General features: G+C 38.1%; 2 protein-coding genes across 2 annotated transcripts; one reads left to right on the top strand and one right to left on the bottom strand.

The window, feature by feature from the left end:
* Positions 1 to 755: 755 nt before the first annotated feature.
* Positions 756 to 4,951, bottom strand: LOC118429371 (DNA-directed RNA polymerase III subunit RPC8-like). The gene is made up of 6 exons (XM_035839851.1): positions 4,782 to 4,951; positions 4,205 to 4,301; positions 2,811 to 2,897; positions 2,151 to 2,214; positions 1,276 to 1,471; positions 756 to 812 (listed from the first exon to the last, which is right to left on the bottom strand). Exons 1-6 carry the CDS (start codon positions 4,890 to 4,892, stop codon positions 756 to 758), a joined length of 612 nt encoding a protein of 203 aa, XP_035695744.1. The 5' UTR covers positions 4,893 to 4,951.
* Positions 4,952 to 5,123: 172 nt separating this feature from the next.
* On the top strand, positions 5,124 to 12,500 carry LOC118429586 (jmjC domain-containing protein 8-like). Its single transcript, XM_035840131.1, has 9 exons — positions 5,124 to 5,279; positions 6,324 to 6,416; positions 6,837 to 6,885; positions 7,375 to 7,471; positions 8,944 to 9,012; positions 9,426 to 9,545; positions 10,606 to 10,673; positions 11,580 to 11,714; positions 12,347 to 12,500. Exons 1-9 carry the CDS (start codon positions 5,161 to 5,163, stop codon positions 12,440 to 12,442), a joined length of 846 nt encoding a protein of 281 aa, XP_035696024.1. The 5' UTR covers positions 5,124 to 5,160; the 3' UTR covers positions 12,443 to 12,500.
* Positions 12,501 to 14,698: the final 2,198 nt, after the last annotated feature.

Genomic DNA, 14,698 nt, shown 5'->3' with positions numbered 1-14,698 from the left:
AGACAGTAACATAAGCTGGGGAAGGAGTTTATCTGGCAGAGGAGTAAAATTGGCCATGCATGAGCTTAATATGTTACTGTCTTATGCCACGGAGGAATCTGCTTGGAGATTAGGTTCTTTTACGTACCCATGGTGTTATGCCAAAGAGCAATTATAACAGCTATATCATACAGATATAGTATGTTAGTGAATTGAAACTTCATGGGACTGTTAAGCATTTGTATGACATTGTACACTTTACCAAACTTTCATTTCACAATTAACATTCTTTATATTTTTCAAGCATTGTAGTGTGGGTAAAACTTAAGGCATAAAAAAGAATCTAAGATCTAGCACATCCACTTATGGCACAATGTCTGTCATACGAGCACCAGGACAATGGTACAACAGCTCTTTTTGTGGGGAAACATCAGCTGTATTCACCATTGGTTCTACAACAATATATTACAACACAATAGTATGTCACTGATAAATGACATAAAAATATCACTGTACAACAAAGCATCAAACTTCTGAACAAAATATGAAAGCTACATTAGACTGATCCAAGCACACAAGAACTAAGCAATCTGTAATTAAATTCAACCAGAAAACTAACTGAACAGTATTTCTTTTCCATCTCGGTAACTCTAAATATAAATAAATTGTATTCAGAATCTTCACAGAGGAACAAAGCAACAAAACTTTTCAATTTTGTATATATACAATGTATTGTCTTGTTAGTAAACAAACAAACATAAAACAAACAATGGCGTTCATCCGACACTGCTCCACCAGCTCAGTAGTCCCAGGCCAGGTTCACTGATGGTTCCCTGTAACATAAAACAATATCCCTAATATGTATAATGGAATATCCCAAGGTCTACTTCTCCTCTAATGAGCAGCTATGGTTCAGACTGTACCATTTCACTTGAGGTATAAATATTAAATTGTAAATACTACTTAAAAATCAGTGAAAGGCTAAACATAAATTTTGTTCACAATGAAAGAAGTAAAGTCACCAAGATTTTGACAAACTTTCCTACACAATAGTACATTCCCGGGCAAACAGAAATCTACTCTCCTCTCAAAATCACAGAACTAGAACCCACAAATTGCAGATTTGCTTCCCAAAATTACCCAACTGGTCTAGATATACCCAACTCTAGCATTTCAAAACTAATTTCTTGCTACTACTATACAATGTCCATCACTGTTCACATTGTATGTTTCCTTTGTCTCCATCACATGTATATTTCTCAAGCACAAACAAACAGACCATAAACCAATACATACCACAAGGGAATAAGGTGACTTTTTGGCCTCTTTGTCGGATTCCGCTGCCTCGCTGACCTTTGGCCCCGTGGGTGTGGTATCCACGAACACTTCGTCCACCACGCGGAAGCGAATCTCCTCGTTGATGTCCATGAACAAGTCGTGTGTCCCCTCTTCTGTCTCGTACTCCCACACCCAGACCTGTTCGCTTTCATCGCTGGGAAACTGGAGTTAAGGCATAATCTTTTATAGAGTAAAATTATGGTAAAATAAAGATTCAGTCTGCTGAAGTAAACTTATGTAAGCTCTGTCATTACTATACTTTTTCTGACACTTGAATAGCATAGTACACATAACCTAAATAACTTTGCATACATAACCCTACATTATAAGTTACATAATTACGTAACTCTACGTAACTAAGTACTACATACATGACCTAGTATATACCTAAACCTACACAAATAATGCTACATAACCCAAAATACATAAAATTACATAGCCCTAGATGTACATAGTACACATAGCCCTACACATAACCCAACATACAAAACCCTAACACATACATATATATAACCCTACATAGTACATAACTCTACATAGTACATAATCATACATGATACAAAACCCTACATACAAAATGCTACATACATACATACATACATTTGTACATGTAGTCCTGTGTAGGCCTATAGCCTTACATACGTACATGTAGCCCTACATAGTATTACATAACCATACATATACGCAACTCTACATACAAACCCTGCATACATGTACAGAAGCCTACACACATATATATACATGTATATACAAATGTATATGTGCACTGCTCCATTTTTTGGTGCATAATGCACCTAGTACCTCCAGACACATAACAGTGCAGACAAGGATACAACTTGGATGGCTGCTGGAGAGCATCAGGTGGGATCAAGATGTCATCAAAGAAACCAAGAGATACTGTGGGACATAAAGGGTAAAGACTCAAAGTGTCATCAGAGAAAACAAGATACACTGCGGACTATGCTACATTCAATTTTGCATCATCAAATGACATTGAAATACTCTATAAAAATAGTCTTTTTAAGTTACATGTAACAAAATAAGGTAGCAGAACACAGATATTGGCCTATAGATATTTTTTATCAAGAGCCACAAAGTGACTGGCTTTGAGAGTGGCAAAAATTATAGCAGATTGCAGCAGAGGAGAACCAAAAATAATATGCTTGAGTTTGAGGTGTAAGTCACAAAATTTTTGAAAAAAAGAAAGAAAAAAATTCTGTCTACGTATTGCGAAGGGTTTATCAAGAAAGCTCCTTGGTTTAATACAGTGTTTAATACGCCAATTCAAATCAAACTATGCATTACTAGTAGTAGTTTAAACTGTGCATGCGCTGTGTGATGCATTGTGGACAATACATCAAAGTTGAAGGCTCCTGAGACATACACAAAACATGTCTTGATGACTTCACCTTTGACATACTGCCCACAATGCATCTCTCCCCACATGAGCATTTTAAATTGTGATCCTATTTTTATTAGGATGTCCTACTTACCGTGCACACCTTCCCTACTGCAGCTGCGTATTCTTCCCTGTAGAATCTCATCCATGAACGGTCGGAACACCACGTATCTGAAATGAACTGGAACAAGGAAATGTTCTGTATCTGTATCTATATAGCCGGTATAATCGCCATTCGGAGTAACACACCAGCTACGCAGGCACGCGGTGCGGCAGCATTATGTTACACTGAACGATCCGTCACACCTAACTTTTGCACATCTATCTGCAAGCGTTCTTTAAAACTATCCAGAGAAGATGCCCCTACTGTGCTTGGTGATAACAAATTCCAATCTACGATAGTTCTGGGAAAATACGAATTTTTGAACACATCAATCCTAGCTTGGAAACTCTGGTACTTGAAGTCATGGCTGTTTCTTGTTCTTTTTTGAGCTGGTATTAGATACTTATCAGTTGGTACGTCCACCAGTTTATTGGTCATTTTGTACATCATGCAAAGTCTGGACATTTTCCTTCTATGTTGGTAAGTAAGCTGCAGCTGGCAGGCCTGAGTTCAATTCCCAGTAGCCAGGAGACTATTTCTATACTTGCCTCACTATTTTAAGAGTGTTAAAAGTGTTTCAGGTTGTAATAAAACAATTCGCAAACTTTAAGCACTATCTGTACTAGGGGCGGGTACCGGTACGGTGCACCGGTACAAAACCAAGTTTCTTATTGGACGGGTCCAGAAAAAACGGACCTGAAAAAATTCGGTGTACCGGATGTAGGACCTATTAAAAAATTTAGACGTTTAGACGACGGTTATTCCCTTTATATTTATCTATGATTATCATTTCCCTTCTTTGTTAAGTATGTTTATGTATACCACTACTACCTTACCCTGTATGCAATTAGCCCTCGGGCATGAATTTGCAATAAAGATTATTATTATTAAAAAATGAACAGATTATATGATCAGGTATTCATAAGTTTTCAGGGTTACCTGTCAAGGAAAATAACAATAGGGAAGAAGAGTCTATAGTCATTCTACCATGTTTTACAGTCAATAATACAGAGGCAGTTAGCCTTATAGTATTTTAAACGCCAGTAGGGGTCGAATATAACACAAAATAGATTTCTTTGCTGCAAAATCCATTCACAAGTTCCAACATACTGAATCGGGTCCAGGTTTAGCTGCAGACGACTGTTGGCTATCGCTCTAGCTGCTATAAAGCGATAACCAACAGTTCGTCTGCGGCTAGTCCAGGTTCAGTTCTGGACCTGGATCAGGACCTGAACCTGACCTGAATTTTCTATACCTGTACCCATCCCTAATCTGCAACTATCTGAAGTGACATTACTTAACACTAGACTCTTCTTGTTTCAACTTTTGAAACTAATGAAACTAAACTCGAAACTCATCACTAACTCAAAGTACTAGTAACCTACCTCTTGTGTGTGATGCTCCATCTCCAGGAAAAATGAAGGAATCTTCAAGTTTTGTGATGTCAAACAGGGCTATACACAACCCCACATTGTACACAACCTGTGCATGGGGTAAAATTATACAGGTAAGGTTATGAAAAATGTATGCATGTTATTACACCCTTACAATCATTTCCATTTGGTACTCACACATCAAATGCCTACCATTACCGAGCAACCAAGCAACCAAGAACCAACCAATCAAGCTATCAACTAAGCAAACAACCAATTAAGCAATTGCAAATAGGCATAACCCTGAGCGAGCAAGTACTAGTACAACCAAGCAAGCAAGCAAGCAGCCAACCAAGCAACCTGAAGCAACCAAGTATTAAAGCAAGCAACCAACCAACCGACAAGCAACCAACCAACCAAGCAACCTGAAGCAACCAAGCAAGCAACCAACCAACCAAGCAAGCAACCAAGCAACCAACTCACAACCAACCAACCAACCAACCAACCAACTCACAACCAATCAACCAACCAACTCACAACATGAACCAAGCAAATAAGCAACCAACCAAACAATCAACCAATAGCTCACCTTGTTTGCAAACTTGTTGTTCAGCTCCTCAATAACGGCGTCGTTAAGTTTGATGTGGAAGATATGGGGCGGAATTCTGACAGTATCTGTCATTTCCACCAACGTAAACATGTTGCACGTTTTTGGTTTCTCACGCTGGACTTAAGAAGTGACCTCTGACCCTAACCGTAAAATGTTACCGTTTTCCTGTCGTAAAATATCTTTCCGTCTACAAAGATTCTATCCAGTTTTCCTTATTTTGTCTGCATAAATTTATCAAATAACTATAACTTTTTTTTGATGAGTAGAAAGATTAAATTTTATGCAAAAAAAAGAGAAAAGGTTTTATATCGATGTCTTACGTCTTGTCGCAAAACGGGTAGTTGCTGATGTAAACAACATGGCTGCCACGAGGAGTTTCTTTCTGTGGATCGAAGCGTTTTTCGTGCTTTTTGTCCAGTTATGCGTGAAATCAGAGGACGTAGACGTTCACAAGCTTTTATACTCCAACGGAGGGTGGTAAGAACTATTACATTGTGAAAATAGAAGTTATAGAAGTGTAGAAATAGAAGATTAAAGCTTGCATATCTGGCACCGAGTTCTTACTTCCGGGTTTGTAGGTATACACAAACACACGTGCGACTTTCCCATTGGCTTGTGCGTTACTGTGGCAAATTCTTACTTTTGAAATAATGTAACATTTCTGTATGATTCAGTCTTCTAGCTACCATAAAGAAAAATCACCATATACTCGTAGAAGTTTAGGTAAGATGATATTTATCATCAGACTACTTAGTATTATTCCATCATGAAAATGTTGAGTGGTTTGTTACCAATCTTTACAGTTTTTGAGCATGCGTATATGAAGTCGCCTCCTTGAAATAAACTCCAAGTAGATCCTACGATGGCATAAGATAACTATCAAACTGGCCAAGGATTGTAGTCAGCTAAGAGGTACATGCATTTGCTGGTAGCAAAACAGTCCTAGGCCAGCTTCACTCCTCTGCCAGCTTTTGATACTATCTAGATATGCTACCGTAGGATCTGCTTGGAGATAACATTGAAGCACTAACCAGTTACAAATGTAAATATAATACCTTTCTCAACGGATCTAAATCTGTAGCTCCGAGGTACTCTCCAAGCAGAGGTTGGCCATGGTGGGAAAAATCGTGACCTTTTCCTTTCATAATTTTTTTTCGACCGGCCTTCCCAAGGTCACGATTTTTCCCACCAACCTCTGCTTGGAGAGTAGCTCCGAGTCACTTACCTCCAAGCAGATCCTACGGTGCCATATTATTAAATATCATCAAAGCTGACCAAGGGGGCCAAATGGCTTCCAGTGCATACACCCCTAGACCAGTTTCACTCCTCTGCCAGCTTTTGATGCTATCTCATGCTACCATAGGATCTGCTTGGAGATAACAAGTTACCAAACTACTAGTACTGTGAGGCTGCTACCAATTGAGCTACAGGGACCATTCAGACAACAACAACAACAAAGAACGAAACAAAGAAAGACCGCTGCCCGAAGAACTTAACTACAATATATTTTTTTCTTTTCAGGTACACAGACACAGAGAACCTGATAGCACAACCTGGACCATGTAACATTGACGTTAGGGACGAATCTCTTACACAAAGAGACTTCTTACAAAAGTAAGTCATTATAATGGTAACGTACATTTGTATCATCATAAAGCCCTATGACACTGACCAATGAGAAGACTTTATTTTGTATTTGGTTAGTCACTTGCTCAGTTGCTTCGCTCACTCATTGGTTTTATTTCCTCTTATAGCAAAGGAGCGGGCATTAGGCATTAACCCTTTATCAAACTTCCAAGCAGATGTAAGGTTTTTTCAACATTGTTAATGTTATTCGATCTCTTTCTAGTGTTGCATTCCTAGGAGGAGAGCCATTAGAATATACAATTAGTTAATCATTATTTGATGTTGCAAAATCACTGAGAGAATGACCAATATCTGTGGTAGAAGATGTATGTAAATGTAAATCTGTTACCTTCATATGTACATATACGTGTTAATCATAAATGTTGTGTATGTATTTCGAACTTTCAGATATGCAGAGAAAGCACCAGTCATATTCAGGAGTGTAACAGACAACTCTGTAAGTACCTATATAGTACTTAGTAAGGCCTACAAGTACAAAAACAAAGGTTGTGTTTCAGGTTACAGTTCTGAAAAAAAGGCGGTAAGATTTTTCTCTGTCTCACTCTTTTTTTTAAAGAGATTTTAAAAGACAAAGTGATCCAACAAATTCAACAATTTGAGACTGAAATTCACCAGCGATGATAGCTTTTAACACATTGTAATCATGCAAATAATGTATACACTGTACAAGCATAAGACTAACTAAGTGTAAGATTCTAGTGAATGACATATTCTTACAACTGTTAAACAGAAACACAACATTTTTCTTGGCCTAATGCAATTTATACACTACTAGTAATGCAATTCATACACATTGTCAAGCTAAAACAAGAGCAGTAGTATTAGTTTTACATAAGATACTTTGAAATAGGTTTGAATATTCATTTTCTAATTCCTGTGATGATTTAAATTGCATTGTGCTTAATTGATATTTCTCTTTTCTCAGAATTTCAGAAAACTGTGTTCCAAGTCTTCTTTAGTGGAGAACTATGGAAGCAAGGAAGTCATTCTGAGCTCTGCAAACACTTATTCATACACAAAAGGTGACAATTAGTGTAGCATTTTATTGTTCTGGTTAAGACTTGCGCCTTCAGGTTAAGACTTGATTCTGCACTTATCGCAGAATTCTGCATTATACTATTTATAGCCACAGAATTCTGCATTATAGCCACAGAGTACTGCATTAGGGCCACAGAATTCTGCATTTATTATAGCCACAGAATTCTGCATGATGGCCACAGTATTCTGCATGATGGCCACAGAATTCTGCATGATGGCCACAGAATTCTGCATTATGGCCACAGAATTCTGCATTATGGCCACAGAGTACTGCATTATGGCCACAGAATTCTGCATGATGGCCACAGAATTCTGCATGATGGCCACAGAATTCTGCATGATGGCCACAGAATTCTGCATGATGGCCACAGAATTCTGCATGATGGCCACAGAATTCTGCATGATGGCCACAGAATTCTGCATGATGGCCACAGAATTCTGCATGATGGCCACAGAATTCTACATTGTGGCCACATTCTGAATTCTGCATGATGGCCACAGAATTCTGCATGATGGCCACAGAATTCTGCATTATGGCCACAGAATACTGCATTGTGGCCACAGAATTCTGCATGATGGCCACAGAATTCTGCATGATGGCTACAGAATTCTGCATGATGGCCACAGAATTCTGCATTATGGCCACAGAATTCTGCATGATGGCCACAGAATTCTGCATTATGGCCACTGCATTCTGCATTATGGCTACAGAATTGTGCATTACGACCACAGAATTCTGTATTTGGCTACAGAATTCTGCATTATGACAACAGAATTCTCTTTATTCTTTATTCATTAAAATCAAATCAACCTTACAGAGATTAATTCTTAGCAGAAGCATCTCTGAATGCCGTTGATCTTTACAATGTGACTCAGAGTAAATACTTACAACGACTAGACAACATGTACAGTACGCATGGCATACACAGTACATAGACAAATAAAACACTTAGGCACCAGTCATTGATTTGTTGTACAGTCTGATTGTATAGTGTAGGAATGAGTTGCGCAGTCTGGAGGTCCTTGCTTTTGGGACCGAGATACTACATGAGCTTCGAAGTGACCTCCCAGTGACCTCTGACCTGACCGGAGGGACCATGTCATGTAGCGGGTGATCCGGGTTCATCATTTGCTTGAGTAGCTTAATGGCAGCAAGTTCACGTCTCTCCTTGAGTGTGGGCAAATCCGGAACACTTCTCCTGCCACCCAGAGAGATGATCTTTAGTGCTCTCCTCTGCACTTTCTCGATTAACTGTTCTTGTTGTTTGGTGCAACCAACTAAGAGAACATGGCCATACTCAAGTACGGGCCTGACCAGGGCCGTATACACCTGTACAAGGTCGGACACCGACATGCAATTCTGTGCAGATTTCTGTGTCTGCCTGCAGAAGTCTACACTATGGCCACACCATTCCTTTATGTGTTATTCATTTAATATCTATATGTGTTTCTGCAGTGCCAGTTAGTTTCCAGCATTATGTGGAGGAGATATTGCGACCTCAGGACGCCAACACACTCGGCAATGGTACCGTCAATTACAGCTACACTCAGTTTGACTTGATTATACAGTATAAATGTATAAATGTATATGTGCATTATGATCAGTTTTGTTTTTTATCTGTTGAATTAATCTTCCTGACTACATATCATCATGAAAGCAACATATTTTTTGCCCAACTTTGAATTCTTTTATCGTCCACTTGTTTCTGTCTTGTGTTGCTCTGAGGACGTCATGATTTCTTTGTCATCCATATTATAAAAACTTTTAAGTTACCAATAATAAGTTCCTTAGACTATATATGTGTACTTTTTCAAGATTTTATTCAAATTCCTTGTCGGTAGATGAAATCTGTCAAACACAAGACTAGTACATTTTTTAACTTCAATATCTCCCCAGGCTTATTTTCACTGATGTTCATTTTGCCATTTTCTTGCCAGAAACTCTCTATCTGTTTGGGGACCAAAACTACACAGAGTGGGAACCATTACTAGACCATTATGTGCAGCCACCCTACTATTTACCTGGACACACAGGTGCTCTCAGCTTCGGTCTAGCAGGTGGGTTCTCCATACTCAAATGTCACCAGTGTTAGTGGGCTCTTGCTTGAGTAATACTAACATTATTTAGAAGAAGAAGAAGAACTTTATTGCACGACAACTCTAGAGGATACAGTGTTTGGCAACTTGAACATACAATACATACAGAACAGAACACTACATGAGTTACTAGTATCTAAAAATCTAACAGACTAATCTATTTTACACATGGTATATAATATTTACAATCAGGCTATAATTATGTGTTGGTTCATGATAGTATAATATCGTCACGTTTTTTAAATGAGTTATATATAAATTGACCGACATAGGCAGATATATCAGCAGGACATGATAGTAACATATTGAACATTTCTGTCTTGGTAGGTGGTAACATAGTATCAGATTTGCATTTAATAGACTGTAACATTTTTTGTCTCTCTCTATCATAAGTTGGACAATCCATTATAAAGTGGGATTCATTTTCAAAATTATTATTGACAAAGTTCTAAGAGCCAAGATGTATTTATTGGTACCATGCATTGACAGGCCGGGCTAACAACCCTAGCCTCAGTACTATTAAATCCTTAGGCTATTCAACTTTGCTCAACCAACATGCATGCTACTGGAAAGGGCTGCAGTCGGTAGGACGGGACACTAAGTCATGGTCCACTGTATATTGTGCTTGTTGAAAAAGAGTGGAATTTCTTGTAACCTGTAAAAACTATCCATGGTCTTCTCTCTCATTATCAGGAAGATTAGCTCTTACGTGAGATCACTTTGTACAGTTCACTATCACCTTACTTTTCTTTTCCATCTGTGTGTACAGTTGTTTTCGTTTCTCCAGCCTGATCCTTCCTTCTTGCTCTTTCGTATACTTTCACTGTAAGACTGTCATAGGGTAAGACTTTTGTCATTTATCAAAGAAGCTCCCATGAAATTTGATGCCATTTTTTTGCCATGAATTTCATTCATCAATCCTCGATTCATCAAACTCCCTTTCTTAAAACACACACAAAGAAATTGGTGAGCACATAAAAAACAGTTGTTAATCATAAATGTTGTATATTATTTTCTTCAGGTGCAGGTACAGGAGTTCCCTTCCATTTCCATGGACCAGGTTTTGGTGAGGTCATCTATGGTAGAAAGGTGGGGTATGTTTAAGCATTGAGCTTGTCTTGCTTTGGCTAGCTTCAAATGGGCATTTTTGGCCAAAGTCCTGGTGATTTCTAGGGCTTTGGCGATTTTTAGCAGCTACATGTATGCAACTGCTTCTAAGGCAGAGCCGGCCCCGTCCAATGTTTGACGGGGCAGCTTTTAAGCAAAAAAGAAAGCTTCAGAAATCTGAAAAAAGCTGGCCAGTGCGTATTTTGGAAAAGGCCTGCAGTGGATGTTAAACAAAATCACATGAAAAAAGAGTTTTTCAACATCGAATTGCTAAATTTGCCTGTCTTCTATATATTAAAAAAAACATTACATGAGATTTGTCTAACAAAGAAAAAAATTGTTGTTAACACGTGGGATTCGAACCCACGATCCACGGCTGCAGAAGCGAATTGCTATCTGCATCCAGTGCCTTAGACCTTTCGGCCACGTTGACTCAATTACGCAATTAGACGTATAAAAGGGTTATAGTAGGGTTTGCTTAAATTGACCGATCCATGCATCCATCCATGCATCCATCCATCCAAACGAACGGTTAATGAACAAACCACTTCTGTCGATTCAAAGCCGGTGCTATACACCGGCAAAAATACATGGGGTTCTATCAGTGTGACACGTCCATGTAGGTTAGACATCCAGGTAATAAGATACCAAAAAGTAGTTACTCAAGCAACTGGATATGGTTCAAAACCATATCCAGTTGCTTGAGTAACTACTTTTTGGTATATCAGTGTGACAATGTTAAAGTATGAAACAAACTATTCATAGAAAAGTGATGATGTCCCCCTTTGATATGCTGTCAAAGCAGAGAATTATAATCTCTCAAAGTCTATTCAATTCTACCATTTTCCAACTGTTCATAATTTCATCTTATGCTTCTTTCCTCTCCAGAGATGGTTCCTGTATCCCCCAGACCAACAGCCAGCCTTTAACCCTAATCGTACCACCCTACAGTGGGTAATGGAGAAGTACCCACAGCTCGAGGAGTCTGAAAAGCCTTATGAATGCACCATCGGTCCTGGGGAGGTTAGCTTCACTCTTCTTTCTATCTTGATGATGAGGAAGTTTGTTTGGTACAACGTAGCTACCAGTAAACCACCTTTAGGTTACAGTAGCAAACAAGACTGAGTTTTTGTACAGTTACATGTAGGTAACAAGCTGTGTAGACCCAGACTATACCAAGGTTTGATCCATTCAAAATGAGATTCACTCCTACACTTTTTTATAAGTTTTAGTTTAGAGTTTTTATGTGCTTGAGATGTCGCTGTTTTCAAACTTGGGACAATGGCTTTACATCCTGTCCAGGATATTTCTAATCAATTTGTAGGTACGTAATTTCACCCAAGTTGAGGAAGGAAACAGGTGGTAAGTACTTTTCCCAACCCCCTTTTCCCAGGAGAAACATGTTGGTTCTGCTATAAAGCTTCCAAAACAGAACCTTGAAAATACATCTACTGTCACAGTGACAGTTACAGTAGTTTTTTTAGAGACCATAGCCTTAATACTTTCCAATAATTGTTTTTGCCAAAGCAAGGTGCTTTTGAAAAATCAATTGATTTCGTGTACAGTGTTAACAGTGTATGCTTATAGAATTGAAGCAGGGATAGAAAATGTTTCTTTTTGTCAATGGGTTTTACTCTTCTCTGTTTGTTTTTCAGATCATCTACTTTCCAGACCGTTGGTGGCACGGCACATTGAATATCGACACTTCTGTGTTCATCTCAACATTCCTAGCTATGACTCCATGGGCATAACCCTCATCTGTTCTTTAGAAAAAGCAATAAAAATGTGTTCTGCACAGCCATTGATTTACTTTCTTCGACTTGTTCTTGATATTACCTTCATGAAAAATGGAGGACGGTATAATAGTTTCTTAGCTCTGGTTGGATGTGTGCATGTGTCTATGCTGCGGAGTTTTTTTTGCTCAAATTCAAAATATTCTTGAACTAAGAAAACTCAGATTTACTACCATTTTTGGACACTTTTGTGTCATTATTTCACGTTTGCAACGTTAAGGATTAGCCTACAAAACATTCCGCTCTAGGTTCGCTGTAACATGTTGACCTACCGAGTTAGACCCTCCTGTTTCTCAACAACAGCATGCTTAAGCTTGCCAACAGTAGGTCCCGGGGGGGGGGGGGTTAATCAGTTAGCACATGGCAGACTGGAAATAAGCCCACAGTCAAGATCTTCTTCTTTGGAAACACCCATATCTAATCCTTCTAAAATCACTAGAGCTTCATCTAATATCCTATCTGAGGGATGTCCCTGGTGGAAAGCTAGGTACTCATTATCACCCGAATGAAGTAAGGAAATTTATATCAAGTAACCTTACCTTTCGTTTCCTAAGGGCACAACTTTAGCAAAGGTCAGGGATTTGCACAGAGACTATTTTGGGCCAACTGCTCTACACAAAATGCTAATAAAAACATGTCACACAAGTTGTATAAACACTCACACACACACCGAATGTTTAAGAAAATCTAACTTTATTCCATTCCAAGTGGGGAATGCAATCAATTTTGTTGGTTTAGACATATATTTTACAGAGGTTCAAACTATTCTTCGTACATAATGTAACTTACAACATTTCAACATTTTAACCTAACCAAAGTCCGTTAGAATATCTTTTTCGTTAACTTTGTACATGGGACAATCAGCATTGCTCTAATCTACAACATAAGTTAGCCCTAAGTTGGTGAAATTAGAGGCACTATAATCATAAGCTTTTATTATATCTTGGCAGTGATATCGTTCCATATGGGTGTTCAAGAGGAGGTGATAATATTAATAACACATTGGGTTCTAATGTTATCACAGGCCTTTTTTAGGGTGGGTTAATATACAACTGTAGGTATGAGCCTTGGTCAAACCAGCCCACTGTGTTGTATTCTATATAATGTGTAACTTACAATACAAGTTGGTTAGCCTGGAATCTAGTCTTGTTACATTAATGTATCTCTAGTCTTGAGTCGCCAAAGGAAAAGGCTGCATTCCGGGTTTACAACTCAGGTGAATCTGAAGATGTACAACTGATATTCTGTCATGAAAACACAACTAGTATACACAACAGTTTTTAAACTTGAAAGTTCATCTGTGTTAACTTGGTAGAAGTTATTTTACATCAAAATTGAACTGTAATTTCCAACACAATTTATGTTACCCAAATTTTTGATGATTTCACTTATGATCCACTGTTCACCAAGTCATGTGATCTATCTGCATCACAGGTGCAGTGGATTGCTCATTCCTTAACAAAGACTACTGGAATACGACAGTTTTTGTGCTGGAAATTAAAGTTAAACTTTAAAATTTGAAAACTGTAAACAATGAAATTAAACTGACCCCATTAAAGTACCAAATAAGCTACATAAAAAGTCTCAATGGCATATATGTAGACTATGTTGTAAGGCGGGGCTTTTTTAATAACTTCTATGAGGTACCAGTAATATGAAACAATATTAATATAGATTAAGTTAGGTTTGTATTTTCCGTTTAAAAAAATCCCAGTAATACATCCCAGTAACAAGAACATAAAAAAATTAGCCAATACTATGTTTATCTCAATTTCTTTGAAATCACATTACAAACAAAAATGAGGAAAAGCATTAATTTAAAACTAAGGAAGTAATCTAATTTGACTGTCTACCCTATTACTGTAGTGCAGAAATATGTGTAAAGTAACAGTTGTTGTATATACAGTACATTGTATACAATATCAACAAAGGACCGGTCTATAGTACATGTATCTCAACTTCAACATAAGAAGGCCTGTTCTCGGTATTTGCTAGTCTATGCAATACTAAAGGCCTGTGAATAAAATATCATGTTTCAAATTATCCGATCGACTATACCAAAAATCTGCTGACAATAGCCTATTGGGGGGGGGGGGGGTCAACCACTGCCAAAGTACATGTACATATTAAAAAGGACGGAGTGAAACATTCATATTGAACAATTGTTTTCAAACAAGTTCTCCCCATTTCTGGTGCCCATGATTATTATTAATA

The sequence above is a fragment of the Branchiostoma floridae genome, chromosome 13 (assembly GCF_000003815.2).
Source record: "Branchiostoma floridae strain S238N-H82 chromosome 13, Bfl_VNyyK, whole genome shotgun sequence".
NCBI lineage: Eukaryota > Metazoa > Chordata > Leptocardii > Amphioxiformes > Branchiostomatidae > Branchiostoma > Branchiostoma floridae.
This window is presented reverse-complemented; position numbering and strand designations above follow the sequence as displayed.